The sequence below is a fragment of the Nerophis ophidion genome, linkage group LG07 (genome assembly GCF_033978795.1).
Source record: "Nerophis ophidion isolate RoL-2023_Sa linkage group LG07, RoL_Noph_v1.0, whole genome shotgun sequence".
NCBI classification, from domain to species: domain Eukaryota; kingdom Metazoa; phylum Chordata; class Actinopteri; order Syngnathiformes; family Syngnathidae; genus Nerophis; species Nerophis ophidion.
This window is the reverse complement of record NC_084617.1, coordinates 19,938,517-19,962,286: the sequence shown is the minus strand read 5'-3', so window position 1 is coordinate 19,962,286 and position 23,770 is coordinate 19,938,517. Positions and strand designations below refer to the sequence as shown.

General features: G+C 38.5%; 2 protein-coding genes across 4 annotated transcripts in view; both read right to left on the bottom strand.

Moving 5' to 3' along the window:
* Positions 1–1,979: 1,979 nt before the first annotated feature.
* zgc:153292 (uncharacterized protein LOC100003014 homolog) lies at positions 1,980–11,942 on the bottom strand. 3 transcript variants are annotated; one of them, XM_061905558.1, is made up of 11 exons: positions 11,617–11,942; positions 11,252–11,453; positions 8,938–8,970; positions 7,390–7,484; positions 7,199–7,310; positions 7,060–7,107; positions 4,785–5,051; positions 4,625–4,728; positions 3,764–3,929; positions 2,204–2,264; positions 1,980–2,123 (listed from the first exon to the last, which is right to left on the bottom strand). In XM_061905558.1, exons 1-10 carry the CDS (start codon positions 11,679–11,681, stop codon positions 2,211–2,213), a joined length of 1,146 nt encoding a protein of 381 aa, XP_061761542.1. In that variant the 5' UTR covers positions 11,682–11,942; the 3' UTR covers positions 1,980–2,123; positions 2,204–2,210. The 3 variants fall into 3 exon arrangements, with proteins under 3 accessions (XP_061761542.1, XP_061761543.1, XP_061761544.1); XM_061905559.1 differs by having other exon boundaries at positions 7,390–7,481; positions 11,617–11,936; XM_061905560.1 differs by lacking the exons at positions 7,390–7,484; positions 11,617–11,942 and having other exon boundaries at positions 11,252–11,447.
* A 1,214-nt stretch (positions 11,943–13,156) lies between these two features.
* rusf1 (RUS family member 1) overlaps positions 13,157–23,770 on the bottom strand; it is an 11,538-nt gene continuing 924 nt past the window's right edge. Inside the window, exons 3-15 of the mRNA XM_061905557.1 lie at positions 22,122–22,199; positions 20,871–20,985; positions 20,761–20,806; positions 20,642–20,674; positions 20,479–20,584; positions 17,354–17,455; positions 17,199–17,269; positions 15,796–15,980; positions 15,673–15,730; positions 15,532–15,596; positions 13,540–13,659; positions 13,418–13,474; positions 13,157–13,348 (exon numbers count right to left, since the gene is read on the bottom strand). Of these exons, the coding sequence (XP_061761541.1) occupies positions 13,263–13,348; positions 13,418–13,474; positions 13,540–13,659; positions 15,532–15,596; positions 15,673–15,730; positions 15,796–15,980; positions 17,199–17,269; positions 17,354–17,455; positions 20,479–20,584; positions 20,642–20,674; positions 20,761–20,806; positions 20,871–20,985; positions 22,122–22,199 (1,122 nt within the window). The 3' untranslated portion in view covers positions 13,157–13,262. The remainder of the gene's footprint in view (positions 13,349–13,417; positions 13,475–13,539; positions 13,660–15,531; positions 15,597–15,672; positions 15,731–15,795; positions 15,981–17,198; positions 17,270–17,353; positions 17,456–20,478; positions 20,585–20,641; positions 20,675–20,760; positions 20,807–20,870; positions 20,986–22,121; positions 22,200–23,770) is intronic.

The window sequence follows — 23,770 nt, the reverse complement described above, 5'->3', positions numbered from 1 at the left end:
ATATTAGTGCGACCCCCCCACCCCTTTTAAGCGGACGGGCAATATGCGCATGTGTAAAGTTAGGAGGACATGCCTCATTTAGCGCAAAAAAGTCGTTTGGTTTAAGCCAGGTTTCACTGAGACCGATGACGTTAAGATTGTTGTCTCTGATGATATCATTAACTAACAACGTTTTGGGAGACAATGATCTTATGTTTAAAAAAACCTATATTATAGGTAGTGGGCTGTTTTAGGGAATTTTTGATCAAATTATCCGTAGTAGCAATATTAATAATGTTGTGTTTATTATGCCCAGTGCATTCAGTATAATTACGACCATATCTAGGAATTGATACGACGGGAATGTTCCGATTGTTTGATTGTTGCTTTGATAAACTGCACACATCATGGTTAGCCTCCTCAGTAACGGGGATTTTCCGATTGTTTGTTTGTTATATATATGTTATATATATATATATACAGTATATAATTTATATCTATTTATTTTGCCTAGTAAGAAACCAAAAAGTCGCCCTCGATCATTCTACAGTTATAACGTCATTGGGCAGACACGCTCTTTATACACGTCACTTAGGTCCGCATGGAGCTGGAGGGGGCGTGGCCTCCAGCTCCGCCTGAATTGCGGGAGAAAATTTGTTCCGAGAGGTTTTAAGGAGTGGCGGTGAATTTCGGGAGTCTCCCGGAAAATCCGTGAGGGTTCGGGTTGGCAAGTATGAACATTTTACAAATACGACAATACTACTTCCTGTACAAATCACGAGATTAAAGCTGTCCAAAGTGTGGCCCAGGGGGCACTTACCACCCGCAGCTAATTGTTTTAACAATACATCGCACATTGTAAAAATACCCCCCAAAAAACATAAAAAAGTACAATAAAATGGCTAACAGGGGTGAAATGTAATGAGAACAAGTTACAATGTTGACTCTATTAACACAAAGCTGCAATGCAGGCATTTTTTTTTCTTGAGAGCTGTCATTGCTCAAAAAATAACATTGAATTCAATGAGTCAATGTTGTTATTAATTAATGACCTCAAAAAGGCTCTAATTACGTCACATCAAAAATACCACTTTTATTTTTTTCCTGGGTAAATATTTTGCATATTTTGTGTTTGCCATAAAAAAAAAACGTTTTCTTTGAAAATAACTATAATCGACAGATGCAGCTGAGATAGGCTCCAGCAGCCGTAACTCCGAAAGGGACAAGCAGTAAAAAATGGATGAATGGATGGATGGATACATCGGAAGTAGAGACTTAAGTGTTGAAATGCAAAACATAAAATAAAATGTAAGACCCATTTTGAACACTTTTATGAATAGGGCCCTTTTGGATCCCCAATAATTTAAGACTGATTTTTTAAACTGTCATTGCTCAAAAACGTATAATGAAATAAAAATCAATGGTGTTAATAATTATTGACCTATTTAAGGATTTAAATACTTGACAACCATTTTTTTGGTAAAAAAAAAAAAGGGTTTTGACAAAAAAGGCATAAATATTAAAAGAAAAAAAGGAAAACTTTGGATCAAATGATCGACTTAAATTGATCTGGAGATGTAAATGTTGAATAAAAAAAATATACATTATATGGATTATTTTTAACATTTTTATGACAGAGACCCTTCCTTGAGGGGAATCCTTAAGGTAAAAAATAAATACATAAAATAAAATTACATACATACACACACACATATATATATATATATATATATATATATATATATATATATATATATATATATATATATATATATATATATATATATATATATATATATATATATATATGTGTATATAATAGCTTTGAAAATTAAAAATATCAAATTGGTATTTGATTGACGATTTGATTTTCCAGTGTGTAGCCCTCAGTGGAAAAGGTTCGGACATCCCTGTATATACTGTCATAAGAAAATACTTTATCATTCAGTTGAATTTGTGTTAAATATTACATCAAAATGAGTTTGGTGTGAGAAAAAACATTCTACTCAAAAACAGTTTTTATTGTATTTTTTTTAATCAAAATTTTCCACAAATGTGCATAAAAATTCAAAGATAACTTATGCTTTTTCTCGATGTAAAGTCTCGCGTCGGACGACCCTGATTCATTTTCCGCCTCAGACGAGCTGAAATGCATGGAATAAGTTACACAAACTCCTTCAAATAGTCATGAACTAAACTGGAAGGAAATAGAAAAAGTACTTACAGACAGTTTATATAGTCTGTGCAACTACTAGAGTACTCTCTCGGATCTCTGTGTCAGTGTACTGCGGTGCAGAGAGGAGAGCAAACATTAATAAGAATGGTATTCGTTCATTTAGAACATGCATACAGTTAAAATATTATACATCACATACTTACAGTTTCTTAGTACAACATTTCCAAAAAGCGTTTAGAAGAAGAAAAACGTACTTAATCCTACACTTTTCAGTTTTGTACACATTTTTTCACTTACTAATTTGTGACACAAACAAACAAATAATCGATAAAGTTCTCACCAATGAATAAAAGTGTAAAGGTTGTAATTCACATAAGATAAAAAGCATTATTTATTTTTTTAACTTCAATTTATTTATCAGGATTTTTCTTTGTTATACTTTGTAAACACTTTAAATTTGAACAGTTACCTAAACTGAATCATATTAGTCCATTGTTTATAATTCATTCCGTAATCTAGTTCCACATACTTGCATACTAAAGGTTTTAAGTGTTGTAAGTAGGGATGGGTATCGTTCACATTCAAACCAATATTGTAAATAAATAAATGATAAATGGGTTGTACTTGTATAGCGCTTTTCTACCTTCAAGGTACTCAAAGCGCTTTGACACTACTTCCACATTTACCCATTCACACACACATTCACACACTGATGGAGGGAGCTGCCATGCAAGGCGCCAACCAGCACCCATCAGGAGCAAGGGTGAAGTGTCTTGCTCAGGACACAACGGACGTGACGAGGTTGGTTCTAGGTGGGATTTGAACCAGTGACCCTCAGGTTGCGCACGGCCACTCTTCCACTGCGCCACTACCCAATTCCAGTACCTGGAAATCGATACCGGTACTCAACGGTACCAATTTTCGGCACTTTTGTGTGTGTGAATAACTATTGTTTTTAAATAATTAAATATGTATATTTTTTGCAAGATTTAAAATGAGCTGTTTCTGTTAACTAATATCCTGTTGTTTTATCTTGTTTATTATCACATTTCTAGGTCTCAATTGCAAGTGTGATAGTAAGTTGCAATTACAGTTGTAAATCTAAAACATTAGATGGCAGTAGTTTATAGTTTATGGTGTGTTGTTTCGATTTTTGTTGCACCCTAAAAAGTGATAATACTGTAAGTATTGTACTTACTACACACCAGCTGATTGATTGTAAAAGTGCATCTCCATAACCAATTTGGAAGTGTTGAAATCGCCATGTAAAATTACTAACACTAATCAATAGCATGTCAATAGCAGAGCTACTGTATATTAGTATCAAGCTAGCGTGTTTTTAGAAAAGCGGAGACTCACTTTACAGCTATCTTTATTTTGTCTTTAATGTGTCGCCGGCCAATAAAAAAACAAGCTTGGACACCCTCGATGGAGAAACTGAACAAAGTTATTGCTTGTATTGATCCCTGGAGTACATCGCAAAATATATTTAGTGCTGTAGATGTGTGTTCACTTAGCTTCACACGTTACTTCGTGTTAGTTAAATAGCTTCTTACCCAGTTCAAGACCATAAAAGGTGATTTAAAGATGTACATAATAAAAACTCACAGGTAGACCCCGTGGAGCGTTGACGGGTTCAGGCCCGTCGCAGCAGAGCAGCGCAAAAGGTCGCTGCTTCGTACCCGAATGTTCTTGGAAGCACAGAGCGAAGACCTTGGCGGGAAGGTAGACGTCCCAGTCGGCCGCGTGCTCCTGCACAAGCTCGCTGACCATTCTGGTGGAGAGCAAAAAGGCCAAATCATTAGGTACACCACCACAAACACAGTCTATTTATTATTAAACATTTAGTATTAACAAATTGTTAAAAAAAATAAATAGTACAAAGATAAAGTTAAATTGTTAGAATAATTATTTGTAAGTTATCACACAACTCTTGTGCTTAAAAGGCCGTTGCTCTAGTTATTATCTATTGTGCTCAAACTGTACTTTTTCTTTTCGTGCAACGACACATAACTTGTTATCTTCCACGACAATGTGAGGAGTTGACTTGCCGCAAATGTTTCTGTCTTTCAGCCCGCTAACAGCCAAGGACGAACCTCAAGCACCTCAACGAAGATAAGGCATAACAGCAGGCAGACAAAGCGGAGACAGGGCGCAATCACAATGCCCCCAGCACATTTCCGTTCTGAATAATCACGTATTGTGCGTACTGAGCTGCTTGCATAATGTGTGACCCCTCCCTTTAGAAGCAGCCTCAGCGATGCAACTCCTGAATAAAAAGGTGGGCGTGTGGGCTGTTCCTCAGAGGGTAGGGTGAGACTGTAACTGAGTGTGCAGGGCCATGCGTTCTCCTCATGGGCAAAATTAAATTCTGTCCCTGCCTGATTCCTTACTTCTTGTTCTGTTTAATAGATATTCCGGTGCTTTAACCTGTTTATTACTGTGGTCCTAATATAATATTGTACACACCTGTCAATCATCAGCTGCGTGCTCACATCAGCAACGCCAGCGTGCGGATGATAAACAACCAGCGGCGTGGCGGCCGTCAGGTGAGTTGCAAGCTCCTGGTTGATCTGCACGAGCGGGAAGTCAGAGTCTCCACGTCGGTGCGCAGGGGGCCGGCACTCACCTGGCGGATGACGTTGCGAGGCAACCGGGAGAGAACGCGTAGCGGGTAGCCGAAGTGGGCGACGCCGTCGGCGACGTGCTTGGCCACGTGGGCGGGCAGGAACGCCGGCACGGGCGCGGCCTCCACCCACTTGGAGAAGCAGTCGCTGAGCGTCACCACGTGCGTGTGGCCGGTGCGCGTCGGCGGCAGAGGCCCGCGCACGTCCAGGCTGAGCCACTGCCACGCCTCACTCACATGGATCACCTTCTCAGGGTCTTGGCACGCCATCTGTGGCAGATAGGAAAGCTTATATTTGTTCAAAAATGTAAATTAAACTGCATTGTGTTCTTTCTGTATATTTCATGAAATAGTATCAAGTTTAATTCTTATTGAATAGAAGGAAGTACATCCGTATTTGGGTAATGAGGGCGTGGCTTAAGAACATCAACAGTCTTAATCAGGGGAGTCCAAACTTTTGGGAAATATAACGAGGAGTGTCCCGATCCAACCTTGGCTAATACCGATATTACTCCGATGAGATATCAGCACGAATCATCGTACATACTTTAGTTATTTTGTAATGTGGATTGTTAGAAAAGGTTTGATCAGGTGAAAAGATATAGAGAACAAAAGGTAAGAATAAAAAACACAAACCTTTTTATTATTATTGGTCTGAAATCTACTTATGTTGTCTTTGGCCTAGTTATTAAGAGAGTCCGCCCTGAGATCGGTAGGTCGTGAGTTCAAACCCCGGCCGAGACATACAAAAGACTATAAAAATGGGACACATTACCTCCCTGCTTGGCACTCAGCATCAAAGTTTGGAATTGGGGGTTAATTCACCAAAAATGATTCCCGGGCGCGCCCATCGTTGCCGCCCACTGCTCCCCTCACCTCTCAGGGGGTGATCAAGGGTGATGGGTAAAATGCAGAGAATAATTTTGCGTGTGTGTGTGTGACAATCATTGGTACTTTAATTTTAACTCGTTAAATTTAAGTGGAGTGGTAATTTATTTTTTGGCGACAAGAATTCATAAGTTAAGCTCACAACGCAGTAAGTTGAATGATGCCGACACATTTGTTACTGGATACTTTCTAGTACGCTTCTGCTTAAGTAATATGCAACTATAATTATTTGCTACTTATTTATATTTACAAATGTACTGTTTTACACCAATATATTGTTCAGTAATTTTTACGTATGTTTAGCTTGTGTGCTATTGTGTGCTTAGCTTTTGTGTAGCTGCTAGCTCCTAGTAGCCTGTACGTGGAGGATACTTTGTGTCAATCTATGAAAGCTTTTTTTGGGAACTGAATTAATGTAACTGAATGTTTTGCTTTAGAATTTTGTGAATTCAATGTTTTTTTACATCAAATTATGCAGACACTTTCATTGAATAAAAATATGGGAGCAAAATGTGTGTGTTTAAAAATTCAGTTTGGTCAAATTCAAGGTTTTAAAATGCATTGTGTATAAATTCAGTGTAAAAAATTTCCAGTACCGAAAAATTCAGCACAGTAATATTCGGTAAACTCAAGACTCACTTTCGTTAAATTAAAACTGCAGCAATCAATCCTGTCTCAGAACCAGCCAATGAGGGGACTTTTAAGGCAACAGACGTTTACGCACTACATTTTTATGCACTGAATTTTTATACATTGAATTTTAAAAAACAGGTTTTTTTACCATTAGTTAAGATCATAATGCAATACATTTAATGATGTAGACACTTTTGTTACTGAATACGCTTCTGCTTTGAGAACTTTGTATGTGTAAGTAAAATACACCAATAATTATTTGACACTTGTTGACAAATCTGCTGTTTTACACTGCAATATTGTTTAACGATGATTACGTAAGCACGTCTCGCTTGTGTGCTATTGTGTGCGTAGCTGTTGTGTAGCTGCTAGCTCAGCAGAATTTGGTTTTGAAAAAAATTATGTTAAGATTCAGATGAAAAGAAGAATTCAGCTACATTAATTCATTGTAAAAAAACAAAACCTTTTGTAATGATGACACATTTTAACCTCTTAAACTATAGCCTGACATGTTTATCTTTTGTAAAATACTTGATGAAAATAAAATAAATTGTGTGCTTAACATTTAGGTGTTAACTGGCTGTCCATCATTACACAAGTAAACACTCTGCAGGACTGCTTGTATCGCACATGAAATCACACATTTTAGATGCAAGCACATGACATCCCATATTAGTTTTTTTTCTGATATCAAACTAATATCAATACCGGATGGGGACTCCCTTAGTAATAACTGACATTGAAGTTGCACACAAACCTCGTTGGTGGAGATCATAACATCCGTGTCTGGAGCCCACTGGACATCCTGTTGGTAAACATGACAAGAAGTTGAGGCGCGGTCTTTAAAATTATGCATGATGACATCACCACAGACTGTTTACATTCAAGGTTTTCACCTGTGAGGCACAATAATCTCCGTGGAAGAAGTGCGGGAAGGAGTTGATCTTCATGAGGCCTTCGTCCATGATGATCTTCCATCTGCTGGGCTTCCGTTGGTCCTCTGCTGGTCTGATAAACAATGAAAAAAAATATTATGGTAGCATAAAAGCATGCATTGATTAAAGACTGAGAAATGTTATAAGTTTACTCGGAAAGTTGTGTGTCCTCGCAGCTGAGTTGGTTGTCCGGATTGCTACAAATGACCGTGTCAGTGGTGGTCATGGACACGTTAGTGGATTTCTGCTAACGATACAAACAACGGCTATTCCATAACATCAAAAAAAACTCAACAGTGTAATTTGGCGAAAAGTCATCGTACTACGAAAATAAAATTGAATAAAAATTCAAACAAATAATTAAAACTAAAACTAAATAAATAAATACAGTGTCACCTCGGTTTTTGACAAAATTTTATCGCATAGCTAACCAAACATTACAAAAAAAACATATAATAAGAATTTATAAAATACGAAAAAAATCAACAAACAGAGGTTGGCTGTTTTTTGTTTGATTTGGTTTTCGATAAAAAGTTAGCGTATGGCCATACATAAAAAAATATAACATACCAAAAAAATATAAAGAATAAATAAATAAAAAGTTTTTTTCAAATTCAATAAATAAATAGATACAGTGGCACCTCAATTTATGGCCAAACATATATATTTTTTAAATTATTTTTTTTTTTTAAATAAATACAGTGCCTCCTTAGTTTTAGTACAATTCGGTTTTCAACAAAAAGTTATCGTAAAGCTAAACATAAAAAAAAAACTTAAAATAAAATAAAAAATCTAATTATACAAAATGTTAAAAAATAATTCATAAACACCGTAGTTAGCTGTATTGTATCTGCTGATGCAGCTGTTTAAAATTAGCGTATTGCCATAAAATAAATACTTTTTTTTTTTTTATTAAATAAATAAATACAGCGGCTACTGTGTTTTTGTTTGATTCTGTTTTCGATGATAAGTTATTATATGGCCAAACATTTTTTTTTATTATTTAAAAAATGTATAAATAAATACACTGGCACTTCGGTTTAAGTATAATTCGGTTTTCGACAAGAAGTTATCATATTGCTAAACATAAAAAATAATAAAAATAAATATATATTTTTTTAAAACAATTCAAATTATAAATACAGTAACATCTCCGGTTTTTGTCTGATTTGGTTTTTGACAAAAAGTTAGTGTACAACCCTACATAAAATATTATATAATAAAGAATATATGGCACCTCGGTTTTAGTATAATTCATTTTTCGATGAAAAATAATGATATGGCCAAACATTGCGCGGAACAAACTTGTCTGTTCACTTGCACAAACACTATTGAATTCAAGAAAGAACGTGCTGCAATCTCAGAAAGAAGGCTCTCACTTCCTCTCCCCTCATCGCTGTCTTTGCCAGCAAGTGTTGTTAAATATCCATGATACATTTAATTCATCATGTATAAGTATTTCAGAATGTTTTTCATGAAAAAAATTATTGTTTTCCACAAAAAAATTTTTAGTTCATATTTTTGGGTGGGTACAACCGATCGATCAGATTAACATTTTTTCTAATAGGAAAAATTGCTTTGGTTTTTGAAACATTTGTTCTTTGTCTGACTTTTTGAAACGGATCACTTATAACAACAAAGGTACCATAGTACATGGATATGATATACACAGAAACGAATGATGTAAAACTGAATCTCACCTTTCGTCTTGTACTTTTTGGAGTCTCGGGTACCTGCATTGAAGAGACAGTGACAGTTTTTTTTTTTTTTTTTTTAAATAAAGACATCTTTTTTAATATATGTCAGAGCAATATATGTTTTAGCCCTATTATTAGCCTATTCTATTACAAATCACATGATGACATTACACTACCACCATATTGAAAGAATATCAATAACTACAGTGTTTTATATACTCACAGGCGCCACGCCACTGCAATTCTTTTTAGAATGTAAATCAGTTGTCTATTGTTGTCATTTTTGATCAGACTTATTAAAGTTAAAGTACGTATGATTGTCACACACTAAGTGTGGCAAAATTATTCTCTGCATTTGACACATCACCTTTGACCACACCTTGGGAGGTGAGGGGAGCAGTGAGGAACAGCGGTAGCTGCGCCCAGGAATAAGTTTTGGTGATTTATCCCCCAATTCCAACCCTTGATGCTGAGTGTCAAGCAGGGAGGTAATGGGTCGCATTTTTATAGTGTTTGGCATGACTCTGCCGGGGTTTGAACTGACGACCTACCGATCTCAGAGCAGACACTCTAACCACTAGATCAGTGGTTCTCAACCTTTTTTCAGTGATGTACCCCCTGTGAAATTGTTTTTAATTCAAGCAACCCCAAATCAGAACAAAGCATTTTTGGTTGAAAAAAAGAGATAAAGAAGTAAACTACAGCACTATGTCATCAGTTTCTGATTTATTAAATTGTATATCAGTGCAAAATATTGCTCATTTGTAGTGGTCTTTCTTGAACTATTTGGAGAAAAATATATAAAAATAACTAAAAACTTGTTGAAAAATAAACAAGTGATTCAATTATAAATAAAAATTTCTACAAATAGAAGTAGTCATCAGCTTAAAGCGCCCTCTTTGGGGATTGTAATAGAGATCCATCTGGATTCAAGAACTTAATTCTAAACATTTCTTCACGAAAAAAGAAATCTTTAACATCAATATTTATGGAACATGTCCACAAAAAAATCTAGCTGTCAACACTGAATATTGCATTGTTGTATTTTTTTTTCAAAGTTTATGAACTTACATTCATATTTTGTTGAAGTATTATTCAATAAATATATTTATAAAGGATTTTTGAATTGTTGCTATTTTTAGAATATTTAAAAAAAATCTCACGTACCCCTTGGCATACCGTCAAGTACCCCCAGTTGTACGCGTACCCCCATTTGAAAAACCACTGCACTAGATAAGCATAGTATTGTTTTTATATATACAAGAAGGTTATAGAACATTGCTGTTTTTTCAATGTATCGTTACTTCTTGGCATCTCATACTGATATTTAAATTATGTTGTTGCACTCAACCTTTACCATGGTATAATTTACAAAGACCCCGAATTAAACAAGTTGATAAACTTATTCGGGTGTTACCATTTAGTGGTCAATTGTACTGAATATGTACTGTACTGTACGATCTACTAATAAAAGGTTCAATAAATCAATCAAGCAAAAAAATTGGCCCTAGTGTGTGAATGTATGTGTGAATGTAGCCTGTCTATCTGAGTTGGCCCTGTGTTGAGGTGAGGACTTGTCCAGGGAGTACCCTACGATCTACTAATAAAAGTTTCAATCAATCAATCAAGCAAAAATATTGGCCCTAGTGTGTGAATGTAGCCTGTCTATCTGAGTTGGCCCTGTGATGAGGTGGGGACTTGTCCAGGGTGTACCCTACTTACCGCCCAAATGCAGCTGAAAAAGGCACCTCCCCCCCACCCCAAAAGGGACAAGCGGTAGAAAATGGATGGATGTTGCACACTGATTCTGAATACTTGACACTTTGAAAGACTTAAATGATAAATGGGTTGTACTTGTATAGAGATTTTCTAACTTCAAGGTACTCAAAGCACTTTGACACTACTTCCACATTTACCCATTCACACACTGATGGAGGGAGCTGCCATGCAAGGTGCTAACCAGCACCCATAAGGAGCAAGGGTGAAGTGTCTTGCTCAGGACACAATGAGGTTGGTACTAGGTGGGGATTGAACCAGAGACCCTCGGGTTGCGCACGGCCACTCTCCCACTGTGCCACGCCGTCCCGACTTCAATAAAGCAGTGACTTCTAAAGTAGGTGGGCTGACGTATTTTATTGTTATCCTGGTATTGACTCAGTATCGGAAAGTCATTGGTTTTGAGATCACTGATATTCTGGTTATCGTGACAACCCAACTGGAAGACGCTAGAGGGGATACATTGTGGTCGTCTGTAATGAGGTGGCGGTAACTTAATTGTTTTGGAGTCTATCCATCAGTAAAAAAACACAATCCAAACCTGCATCTTCTTGGCCTCATCCTGGAGTGGAAAGATGGTAGGAACAGCATCTTCTCTCAGCTGCACACATTTGCCACTTCTGTCCAAGTATTGCTCCTCAAAGTGTTTGCTGCACAGCACAGAGAAGCGAGAAGGCGTCCAGTCCTTCCACTTCATGTTGCTCAGCCATTTCTTCAGTCTTCTCTCGTTAAACAGTGGAAACCTGGCGCAGCAAACATCACATTAATTGGCATCAGCAATGAGAAGAGCAACCAGAAAACACTTTTTTAGCATCACATTAGCATTAGCATGGAGAAGAGCAACCAGGAAACTCTTTTATTTACCTTGGTTTTTACTTCAATAAACTACCCGTACCGCAGACTTACTTGAAATATTTCTCGTCAACCTCGTCGGAGCTTTCACACTCATAGACACATTTATAACGCCCCATTTACGACAAACTTGACGCCATAAATTTGGAGATTGGTTAGCATAGGTCGTCTGAGCACAATAAGTCAAGTTGGCGTATCGAAACAGGGGAATTACTTTTCAAAATAAGGCTATTCTGGAATATCGGAAGGTGCGTGAGTAAACTTTAACCACAATGCTATTTGGTACGTCCACGTTAGTAAATATACATATGAAATGTTTACCTTGTATTATATTTAAATATGGTTTGAATGCGTTAATAGTGGTATAAATAAATATTTCCGCCTTAAACCTAAAAAATGGCGTAAGCTTTACAGAAAAGCATTCGTTACCGGATGTTGTTATTGGCGTTGCCAGATAGAAAGTGACACTATATCGTATCTTCAGGACTATTATCAGACATGCCCGATTTGACATTCCTCAGGACCTAACAGTAATGTACTTATTCATGAAAATGTCAAATTATTGCATAATATTAAATTGTTGGAATTATCAATCGTAAAGAGGGTCATGTTGTTAAATAAGATAATGACGATACGTCTGGCAAAGCCCTAGTCTTTGTGGTTTTATTGGAATTTGATAAAGCGTCTCCTACCGGCCTAAAGTAGAAGTGCAGTCATTTTTTGTTTATCTTGTAGCTGCTTTTATTTAAACTACATGGGTGGGGATAGGCTGCGATGAGGTGGCGACGTGTCCAGGGTGTACCCTGCCTTCCGCCCGATTGTAGCTGAGATAGGCACCCCCCCCCCCCCCCGCGATCCCAAAGGGAATAAACGGTAGGAAATGGATGGATGGATGGATGGATGGGTGGGGATAGGTTGATTTGCAACACTAAATTGGCCCCAGTGTATGAATGTGAGTGTGAATGTTGACTATCTGTGTTGGCCCTGTGATGAGGTGGCGACTTGTTCAGGGTGTACCCCGCCTTCTGCCCGAATGCAGCTGAGATAGGCTTCAGCGACCCCCCACCACCCCAAAGGGGACAAGCGGTAGAAAATGGATGGATGAGTTGGAATAGGTTGATTGGCAACACTAAATTGGTCCTAGTGTGTGAATGTTGTCTATCTGTGTTGGCCCTGTGATGAGGTGGCGACTTGTTCATGGTGTACGCCACCTTCTGCCCGAATGCAGCTGAGATACCGTAGGCTTCAGCGACCCCCCGCCACCCCAAAAGGGACAAGTGGTAGAAAATGGATGGATGGGTGGGGACAGGTTGATTGGCAACACTAAATTGGCCCTAGTGTGTGAATGTTGGCTATCTGTGTTGGCCCTGTGATGAGGTGGCGACCTGTCCAGGGTGTACGCCGCCTTCCGCCCATGTGCAGCTGAGATAGGCTCCAGCAACCCCCGCGACTCCGAAAGGGACGAGCAGTAGAAAATAGATAGATTGATGGGTGTAAAAGTAGCTAAGCTACTAGAAAATTTAGTTATGCTACACAGCTTAGCTACATATTTATTGCTTGTTACTGCCAACCACTGCAATGAAATACATAAAAATACATTTATTCAAAAGTTTTATTTTACAAATACATTTCCACAAAGGCCAGTGAATCATTGAAGTATATTTGCTTGGCAAACATTGTGAGGCAAAAATCCGCAAGCATCAGCTGCTTTTGTTTTTCCACTCCAGCCTCCACTCGTCCCAGTCCAGCAGTGTTCTTTTCACCTCCCAACCGGCAGCTTCCACACCTGCTCATGAGATTTGGCTCAGATTATTCAAGTCTTCAAAAAAATAATAATAACAGTGCAGCTGCTCACCTTGGAGAAACGTGCTGAACACAGAGTCCATCAACTTGTGGCTCTCGCGCACAAGATCTTCAAAGGAAATTGTAGAATACTCTCAAACTTATTCATGAGACTGCATGAAAATAAACACTCACCTTGTTGCTTCTGTGGTTCTGTGCAAGAGGTCAACTTGCTGCTAATCCAAATAGCCTGACACATTGCTCGGATTTCATCTTGCACGCATGCATGGGTTCCCAAACACACACGAACGCAGCCTGAAAGAAAAATACCACACACTCACCACCAGAGATCGACAAATATGTTTTTTTCCAGGGCTGATACCGATTATTGGTTGTCAGGGAGGCCGCAGTAAAAGATATTTAAACATGAATAGTAGGTCAGTAAACAGCTGGACCAGGCTTTAAGTTGTTTTTTGAACATTATTTTTCAGGAAACATGGAACCAGTAGTGACATAATGTTTATTGCAGCGCTGTTGTTATGGTTAATTTAGCAGCAAAAACATCAAACACCTTTAAAACGTGTGCCTGAGAGGAGTATCAACATTTGCATTACAAAATATGGCAAATCTACTAGGAAAATTGATAAAAATATGGGATTTTTTTACATCATAATAACTCACCATCTAATCTATTCTATAGCAGTTAATGAATTTAATACATTGCAAGATTCCCTTGTTATGAACCCTTAAGTATTGCCAACATTTAAATAAAAAACAATCCAGGGCTCCTTCACTGAGACATTTTTCAAGCTGGCTGACATCATTTCTTCCTGGATGTTACAGAAAGTATGCTCTTCTTTACTTGCATAATAAACTCCTATTTGTCAAGATATTTACACAAAGTTATGATTTTTTTGCAGAGATATATTTTTCTGTCGTGTTTATGTCCATCCGTTGTTATTTGGTTGAATCACAGAACATGAAACTCGCCTCGCTCCGAGTGTTTAGGACGGAAGGATTGTCAAGTTACTACAGCAGCAAAAACCCACAAAACGGAACCGGGAAGAACAAAAACCAGCAAAAAACAAAAAATCGGAACTGAGAAGGACAAAAACTGGATTTCCCCGCAAAAAATGGATGCTTCAATAGGTAAGAAGAAGAGATGTACTGTGAATGACCAGCACTGTAAGAAGGGGATTATTGGGACCTGGGGTGTGTGGCGGCCACAGTGAAAGTAGACCCCAGAAGAATTCTCACAAGAACCAAAATACATGCCCTGTCAGTTATCAAAACATATTTGAGGAGAATTATTGACAATAAAAGTATTTTTTTATTTAAATGAATTGAACAAAATAAAGTAATACGGCAAACAGGCTGGTGCTATCTTATATATATATATATATATATATATATATATATATATATATATATATATATTTATATATAAATGATAAATGGGTTGTACTTGTATAGCGCTTTTCTACCTTCAAGGTACTCAAAGCGCTTTGACACTACTTCCACATTTACCCATTCACACACACATTCACACACTGATGGAGGGAGCTGCCATGCAAGGCGCTAACCAGCACCCATCAGGAGCAAGGGTGAAGTGTCTTGCTCAGGACACGACGAGGTTGGTACTAGGTGGGGATTGAACCAGAGACCCTTGGGTTGCGCACAGCCACTCTCCCACTGCGCCATATATATATATATATATATATATATATATATATATATATATTTATATATATATATATATATATATATATATATATATATATATATGTGTCTTGATTGGATTATCCAGAGAATAGTGCTCGATACCATGGTAGAGCGCAATATCTAGGTGTGGGAAAAATCACAAGACTACTTCATCTCTTTACAGAGCTGTTTCATGAGGGGTTCCCTCAATCATCAGGAGAATCTCCTGATGATTGAGGGAACCCCTCATGAAAGAGTTCTGTAGAGATGAAGTAGTCTTGTGATTTTTCCCACACCTACATATATATATATATATATATGTATATATTTAAATACTGATATGATAAATGTATATATTGTATCTGCTGATGCAGCTGTTTAAAAAAACAAAGCCGATACCGTTATACACTAAAAAGCCAACAATCGGCGCTGATAATCTGTGATCTCTAACTCATGCATTCCAAACGTTTTAAAGTGTTTTAGTACCGCTTGTGACGCCCAAAATGAAGGGCTTGTTGTTTTTCTTCAAAGCCAAACGGAGCTCCTCTGGGCTACAAAAAGCACAAATGAAATGATAACATATAAGTGTCAACGTCAAGCAGAATTGTATAACATGAGCAATGTTACCTCTGGATGACTTCCTTAAGCCTTACACCAAGTTTGATCGGCACACTTGCCCTGAAGTCTGTTTACAAAAAATATTTGCATTGTTTGTCACAATTACCAATCGCACAAATATTTATATATTACCCAGGAAAACGGGTTCTTTCCTATTAGCCTCCGTTGGACTCGCGATGCGTCCGTTTCGGAGGAATTGCTTCAGCACAATGGTGAGCCGCGCCTCATTGAGCGTTTCCATGACAACGGAGCGGACGGCCTTGTAGTTGGCAAAGAGGTGCAGGGCCGTGAAGGCGAAGAAAAGGCTGAGGGTCAGTCTGGCGGGTGGGGAGAAAAGTCTTAATAGCAGCCCGTCGCAACCTTTCTCATAAAAACATTATAATGGGACTGAATGCAGCTTGTCGTCACTATAAATTGCATGGCAACTGTACTTCTTAAAACACCTCATATGCTACTAGTCTGCCAGAGAACAAGACGACGCAGCATCATGGAGGAGTGTGGCTAACTTTGCGAGTGTATCGCTAAATATAGAAAGTATTCAAACCCCTCGACTAGCTCTTTTCCAAAAGATACTAACGGCATTTTTTGGTATTGTTAGACAATTTTGGAAACTCTGAAATAGGGATGGTACCGTTCACATTTAAACCAATACGGTACCCATTCCCTGTACCTGTGAATCGATACTGGTACTCAATGGCATCAATTTTCAGTGTGTTAATAATATATATAAGTTATTTTAATGATATCTCATATTTATTGCAACATTTCAAAAGGAGCTGATGATGGTAACTGCTGTCCCGTTGTTATTCATCTATCCATTTCTACCGCTTGTCCCTTTTGGGGTCGCGGTGGGTGCTGAAGCTTATCTCAGCTGAAATCGGGCGGTTATATCATGTTTAATTATCATCATACGAACGTCTGCAAGTTTGACGTTAAGTTGCAAGTCCAAGACGAAAGATGGCAGTAGGGTATTGTTTATATTGTGTTTTGTGAGGCCCTACAAAGTGTTGATACTGTATTCAACTCATTGCACACCAACTGTTTGATGTAAAGTTTATCTTAATTGTAGTTAGGTCATTAAAACATTGGGAGGGGTTGAAATCGCCATGTAAACTCACTAATGCTAATCAGTAGCATGTCAATAGGAATGACAATGTATATTAGCATCAAGCTAACGCATTTTTACAACTTCATTGCTATATTTAGCAAGTGTTCAAACCAGTCAACATACCCTTTTCCAAAGGTTCGAGCTGCATTTTCTGATATAATTATTAAACACTTTTGGAAAATAAATAAAATTTAAAAAAACGCAATAAAAAAAAATTTGACACTTTTGGAGACTCTGGACACGAACACACGTTTGTGACATAAAAACACAATTGTTATCACCAATATCTGCACAAATTACGCAAACTAGACATCTAACTCCCCGCATGCCAACACCAGAGATAGATAGCAGTCCTGTAGGACAGACGTTTGTCTCATTTCAAAACAGAGTACCTGAGTGATGACTGCGTGACGTAACACTTACTTACACGGGATTATCCGTGACGAGCGGGATGAGGATCAAACTGAACAGAAGTCCTGCCAGATTCACTAAAGTCTCCTGTGACAAAAACACCAGAGGGGAATTTTGCTAACCTTCACATTCCAATGGAGATGTTTGAAACAAGCAAAGAGTCAAAGGCACCTGACTGCCGTCCTTGGCAGAGATGTCGGCCATGTTGTCCCGGCGAGCCTGGTGAACCGTCAGGGAGGCTCTGGTGGCTCCGCCCGCTACGCCAACCACAGACTGGTCCGATAAAAGAGCAGGAATCTTATAATTAATATCACATTTTTCAAATTGTACTGTACAGCAGCCTTAGCTGTTTTATGGGCTACAGGGGGTGATCGGTCACGTACGAGTTGCGTTCCTATTACGACGATGTAAGTCGAGTAGCTACAGCCGTACCTCGGGATACGACTTTAATTGGAGCGCCTACCTTGAAAAACTAGTATTGTGAAACAGTGTCTCCTAATGAAATGAATTAAAATTAATCGGTACTACGCCCCCAAAACACAATTTTAAAATGTAACATGCCCTTGAAAAAAGGAAAACAACCTTTTTGATAAGAAATATTGTTTAAGAACAATACAATACCATGTACTAGAAGCAACTACAGTAGTTTTGTGAAGTAATGTGATGATAATATGTACAATATTTACCATGAATATTTCCTAACAGGGGCTTCACGGAGGCAGAGGGGTTAGTGCGTCTGCCTCACAATACGAAGTTCCTGCAGTCCTGGGTTCAAATCCAGGCTCGGGAACTTTCTGTGTGGAGTTTGCATGTTCTCCCCGTGAATGCGTGGGTTCCCTCCGGGTACTCTGGCTTCCTCCCACTTCCAAAGACATGCACCTGGGGATAGGTCGATTGGCAACACTAAATTTGGCACTAGAGTTTGAAAGTGAGTGTGAATGTTGTCTGTCTATCTGTGTTGGCCCTGCGATTAGGTGGCGACTTGTCCAGGGTGTACCCCGCCTTCCGCCCGAATGCATCTGAGATAGGCGCCAGCACCCCCTGCGACCCCAAAAGGGAATAAGCGGTAGAAAATGGATGGATTTCCTAACAGCTGTTTCTTCGTCAAATACACCATCAACAGCCCCCTTTTATTTATATATATATATATATATATATATTTCTAAAGCCTATACATATTAGTATTATAATAATCTAATGAATATATAATTAATCATTATAATTGGCTATGAAGAGTAAGTGAAAGTTCAACTCTTACCTTTTCTTTTACTTCCATGACAACATCCTTAAGTTTTTTTTATCAATCATAAATATCAAGCAGCTAAAATGCACCAAACATGGATAAGTACGGAGAGAGTGTTTTGTATTTTTCCCATCACGCCTTGTAGTATGTATATATTTTTTGTTGATTGGACGTTTTTTATAATACCTACAAAGTTCATTGAGGTTGTGTTATGTGTTACCATGTGTGTGTTGACTTTTTGGGTTGGTTGAATTTGTTTTTCACCATGACTAGGGAAGCCTGTTTGAACTCGGTCATATAAGTACATTTTATGCTGTGTTTCCTCAATTGTGCAAAAAATGTAAATTTCCCCTCAGGGATTAATGAAGTATTTCTGATTATGATTAATGGTTGAGTAACATCCGTTGGCCACCAGATGGCGACAAAACTTTTTGTATTTAATATGAATACAACGCTCCCGGCCATGATGCCTATTGAACTTGTCCCGTCTCGCAGGCGGGCCGTAGTTTAGACACCCTTGGTTTAGATATTAATCTGGCTGGTGTTATGGACTCATTCTCGTGATGTGTTCATGTATGCTTATTGTTGCGTGAGTTTTTTTTCCTGGTCTCAAACTGAGGCACGCTTTGTCATGTTTTTGATAATTTATTACTTTAATTCAATAAATATTGCCCACTTCTTCTAAGCACGGTCCTTCACACTCACTTTCCTCCTTCCCATGCTTGGAAAAAAAAAGTTATGTCGATTTCTAGCGAGTAAGACCGGATGTTTAGGTCGAATCTCATGGGTTTCACTGTGACATTCACCCCTTTAACTGGCAGTAGTGAGGCTCATAAACAAAGTTTTTGATTGCAGTCTAATAAAGCATAATAATTAGACAAGAGACAGCTCTTATCCTGAAAAACTGGTAAGCTGAGGTACAACTATTTGTAATTATTTTCCTACAGTACTAATAAACCGCGGAAGAGTGTCCTAACCGTGTAACTGCGTAAAACAAGTACCTCCTGTTAGGGCTGGGCGATATGGCTGAAAACTGTATCACGATATATGTTTTTTACATTGATTGATAATGATAATTATTAATATTTTTAATGACTTATTTAAGCCTGCCAATAAATATAGTAATACAATTTCCAACTTACCAAGGGTGCTATTTATCAGTGGAGAAGGAGTCTGGTAGCCTGGACTGGACTCTCACTATTATGTTAGATCCACTATGAACTGGACTCTCACTATTATGTTAGAGCCACTATGGACTGGACTTTCACAATATTATGTCAGACCTACTCAACGTCCATTGCATCCGGTCTCCCCTAGAGGGGGGTGTTACCCACATTTCCGGTCCTCTCCAAGGTTTCTCATAGTCATTCTCATCGACGTCCCACTGGGTTGTGAGTTTGTCCTTGCCCTTATGTAAACGCTCAACCGCAGATGTCGTTGTGGCTTGTGCAGCTCTTTGAGACACTTGTGATTTAGGGCTATATAAATAAACATTGATTGATTGATTAATAGCCAGGTGGTAAAATAATTGCAGTAAATTCGAAGGTACTTGCGTTTTTGAGACTCTAGATGGCAGTAGAGTATAAGTTATTGAACTCTACAGAGTAGTTGGGGAAGCTTGTTTTTAAAAGGGACATATTGGAAGTATCAGGATGTTGTCGCACCTTCTGCATTAAAACCAACAAAACTAAAAGGCAAGTTTCTGTTATTGAGTGGATATACCAAGATATTACAGTTTCTCTGCTCGCTCCATGCAGAGAATCCACAGCGAGACAGAAAGATGGCGCAACCGAACATGGAAGTTGATACTGTTATCTGATTGGCTGTTGAAGTGTCACTCCCATTGCTCAGTGACACTTCCTGTTTGCTAAGTTCCAAGAGCTCAAGTGACCTCATGCAACACATCTTGCTTCATAACTTCTTGTTTATTCCGACTAAAATTATAAATATGTATCGAACATTTTATATTGGTATCGCTTATGTGTCGACCTCAATACACATTGATATTGTTTTACCGGCCCAGCCCTACCTCCAGGAGTTATGTTGTGTTTACCTTGAATATGCCTGATGTGCACACTATCAAGGTGAACCAAGCTGGGAAATACGGTGCCAATATTTCCATGAACATGGCGATATCGTTGAGAACATCTGCAAAAAGCCTTGACAAACATGGGGATTATTAAGAGAAATAAGCAAAATGCCCACATTTCACATACCTCCATTTCTTTGCGTCAGAGTCCAACTTGTTCCTGGGATGAAGTCACAAAACAACAGTGGTAGAAGATAAACATTTGGCTTTTTAGACCTAAAACTCTTCATTATTGGCAGAGTTTACCCTTTCAGCCAGGCGAAGAGGATCCTTCCCAGCATGCTGGTTCCATCTTAAGAAGAAACAATTTAGTAACACTGGCTGTCAACATATAAAAGAATGCATCCAGGCGTCACCTCTTAATAACCAGGTGATGGTGGCTGCAGCCACTGTTGCTTCCTGGTTTCCAACCCCGACACCTTTAAGCGACGCCTGAGTGGCCAGAGTCCCCGTTAGAGAGCTGGAGAAGGCCTGGGGATTTTCAAAGATGTTGATGCCTTGGTTATGTCCACATAATACCGTGGTACAAAATATAGGGAAAAAACACGCACTCCAAAAAAACTTAATAAAAAAAATAAAATAAAGAGGTGCATGGCAAAAAGTGTACTTAAAGCAGGCGCTACAAAACACAGAATGGTTTCGACAATGTCATCGTCAAGTGTGCAATTTCCAACAGGAAATTATGCACTTAAACACCGTATTTTTCGGAGTATAAGTCGCACCTGCCTAAAATGCACAATAAAGAAGGAAAAAAACATATATAAGTCGCACTGGAGTATGAGTCACATTTTTTGGGGAAATTTGTTTGATAAAACCCAACACCAAGAATAGACATTTGAAAGGCATTTTAAAATAAATAAAGAATAGTGAACAACAGGCTGAATAAGTGTACGTTATATGACACATAAATAACCAACTGAGAAGGTGCCTGGTATGTTAACGTAACATATTATGGTAAGAGTCATTCAAATAACTATAACATATAGAACATGCTATACGTTTACCAAACAATCTGTCACTCCTAATCGCTAAATCCGATAAAATCTTATACATCTAGTCTCTCACGTGAATGAGCAAAATAATATTTTTTTATATTTTACGGTAACGTGTTAAAAATTTCACACATAAGTCGCTCCCGAGTATAAGTCGCACCCGCGGCCAAACTATGAAAAAAACTGTGACTTATAGTCCGAAAAATACGGTAGTCACATCTGTGGTCAATCAAGAACAACTTGAAAGTGCACAAATAGTAGACAAAATGGAAAATTGTACAAAATAAATCAAAGACTCAGTAAAGTATCATAGGAAAATCAATAAAGCAATAACAAAATGTGTTGTCAACCATTATAATAAAAGGAGACATAGCTCATCAGTATAGTGAAAAAAACAAAGCGCTAGAATAGCTATAGCTCCCTCTATATATATATATATATTTATGTAAAGTACCAAAATAAAGCACCAACCTGAATCCCTACATTAAGCCACAACAAATCTATATGAAGTACATGATATGCATATAGACAACTTCATGGAAAACCATTATAAAAAACATTTTTTTTCACAGTACTGATGAGCTATGTCTCCTTTTATTACACTTAATACCGTACCTGCACTGTGTCCCAAAACTGGTACTGCAGGTAGTCGCCGCTCACGCTCTCTGGGTAGCCTTGAGGCAGAAAGATGCTCTGGATGTAATTTAAAATGACATATTAATCATTCTCAATAAACAACATGCCGGGCAGACCGGTGGCATAAACACTTAATGGTGTTGTTCAGGGCCACAACCACTGGGGGAAGCCACATGATCATGGCCTGGGATTTTTTGGGCCACATTTACACTGCACACCAAATCAGATTTATTTTTGCCCTCAAATAACACAGATCAGATTTTTTTTGCCAGTATAACTTAACGCTCCAAAGTGCTTGAAATCTGATATTTTCGCATCAGATTCCCGCCACACCAGAAGGTACCGGTAGTCCTGAATCAGGTTGGAATCTGATCTTTTTAAATGTGACTTCAGTCCAAATGTGACTTTTTCGTCAGCTTTGGCCAAGCTGTGTCATTAGAGTGCGCAGGGATAGATGCAGCCCGCCAGCGGAAGTGGATACATCATCACAACATCCGGTTTCGGGGAGCAAAGTCTTTTTTCGACAGCCGAATTCGCTACATCATTAGTGCGCAAATAATAGGCTACATGTACTATATGAATAAACAATTTAATTCCGAAGAAAGAGAGATTGTTGAAGGACCAGAATTGACGCTATCCAATCCAATCCACTATAATTTACATAGCCCATTTCAAAAAAACAATAGAAGTTTCAAAAAGGGCTGCACAGAAGTTGAGACATACATATTAGGAGAGTCCGTAATATACAACATTTTTAAATATAAAATAATAAATAGATAAATATTAGCGCTGTAATTGTCTACATGCTTACTGGTCAGAAGACACTATAACATAAATATACTTCAAATATAAGGTGGCGACTTGTCCAGGGTGTACTCCGCCTTCCGCCCGATTGTAGCTGAGATAGGCACCAGCGCCCCCCGAGACCCCAAAGGGAATAAGCGGTAAAAAATGGATGGATGGATGGATAATTATTTACTCGTAGCGCATGTGACAAAGGTACAGTATTTTGGTCGCTCATCTCGATTAGTATTTAACTCATACTTGTCAACCCTTCCGGATTTTCCGGCAGATTCCCGAAATTCAGCGAAAACCTCCCGGGACAAATTTTCTCCCGAAATTCAGGCAGAGCTGGAGGCCACGCCCCCTCCAGCTCCATGCGGACCTGAGTGACGTGTCGACAGTCTGTTTTCACGTCCGCTTTCCCACAATATAAACAGCCTGCCTGCCCAATGACGTTATAACTGTAGAATGATCGAGGGCGAGTTCTTGGTTTCTTATATGGGTTTATTGTTAGGCAGTTTCATTAACGTCCTCCCAGCGTGTTAACAACACACAACAACAGCAGCAGTCACGTTTTCGTCTACCGTAAAGCAGTTTGTCTGCCGTAAACAGCAATGTTGTGACACTCTTGAACTTGAAAATACTGCCATCTACTGTACATCCATATGAGACAATAACATCTACGGCTTTTAGAGAGTGCAGTGCACAACTGCGCACACAACAAGGAGACGAAGCAGAAGAACAAGGAAAATACAGCCATAGCGACGCCGACAACGAGTAAGATGAAGAAATACGCTTGTAAGTTCTAAGCCACAGCTGCGATTTGACCTGGATAGCCTCTGGGA

Excerpts from the sequence above, each read along its gene's own strand:
- zgc:153292 (XM_061905558.1), bottom strand. The coding sequence starts at position 11,681 with ATGGGGCGTTATAAATGTGTCTATGAGTGTGAAAGCTCCGACGAGGTT. Across the intron at positions 7,108-7,198 it reads GAGATTATTGTGCCTCACAG|GATGTCCAGTGGGCTCCAGA; the intron begins GTGAAAACCTTG and ends GTTTACCAACAG. Across the intron at positions 2,265-3,763 it reads ACGCTCCACGGGGTCTACCT|TACACTGACACAGAGATCCG; the intron begins GTGAGTTTTTAT and ends TCTGCACCGCAG.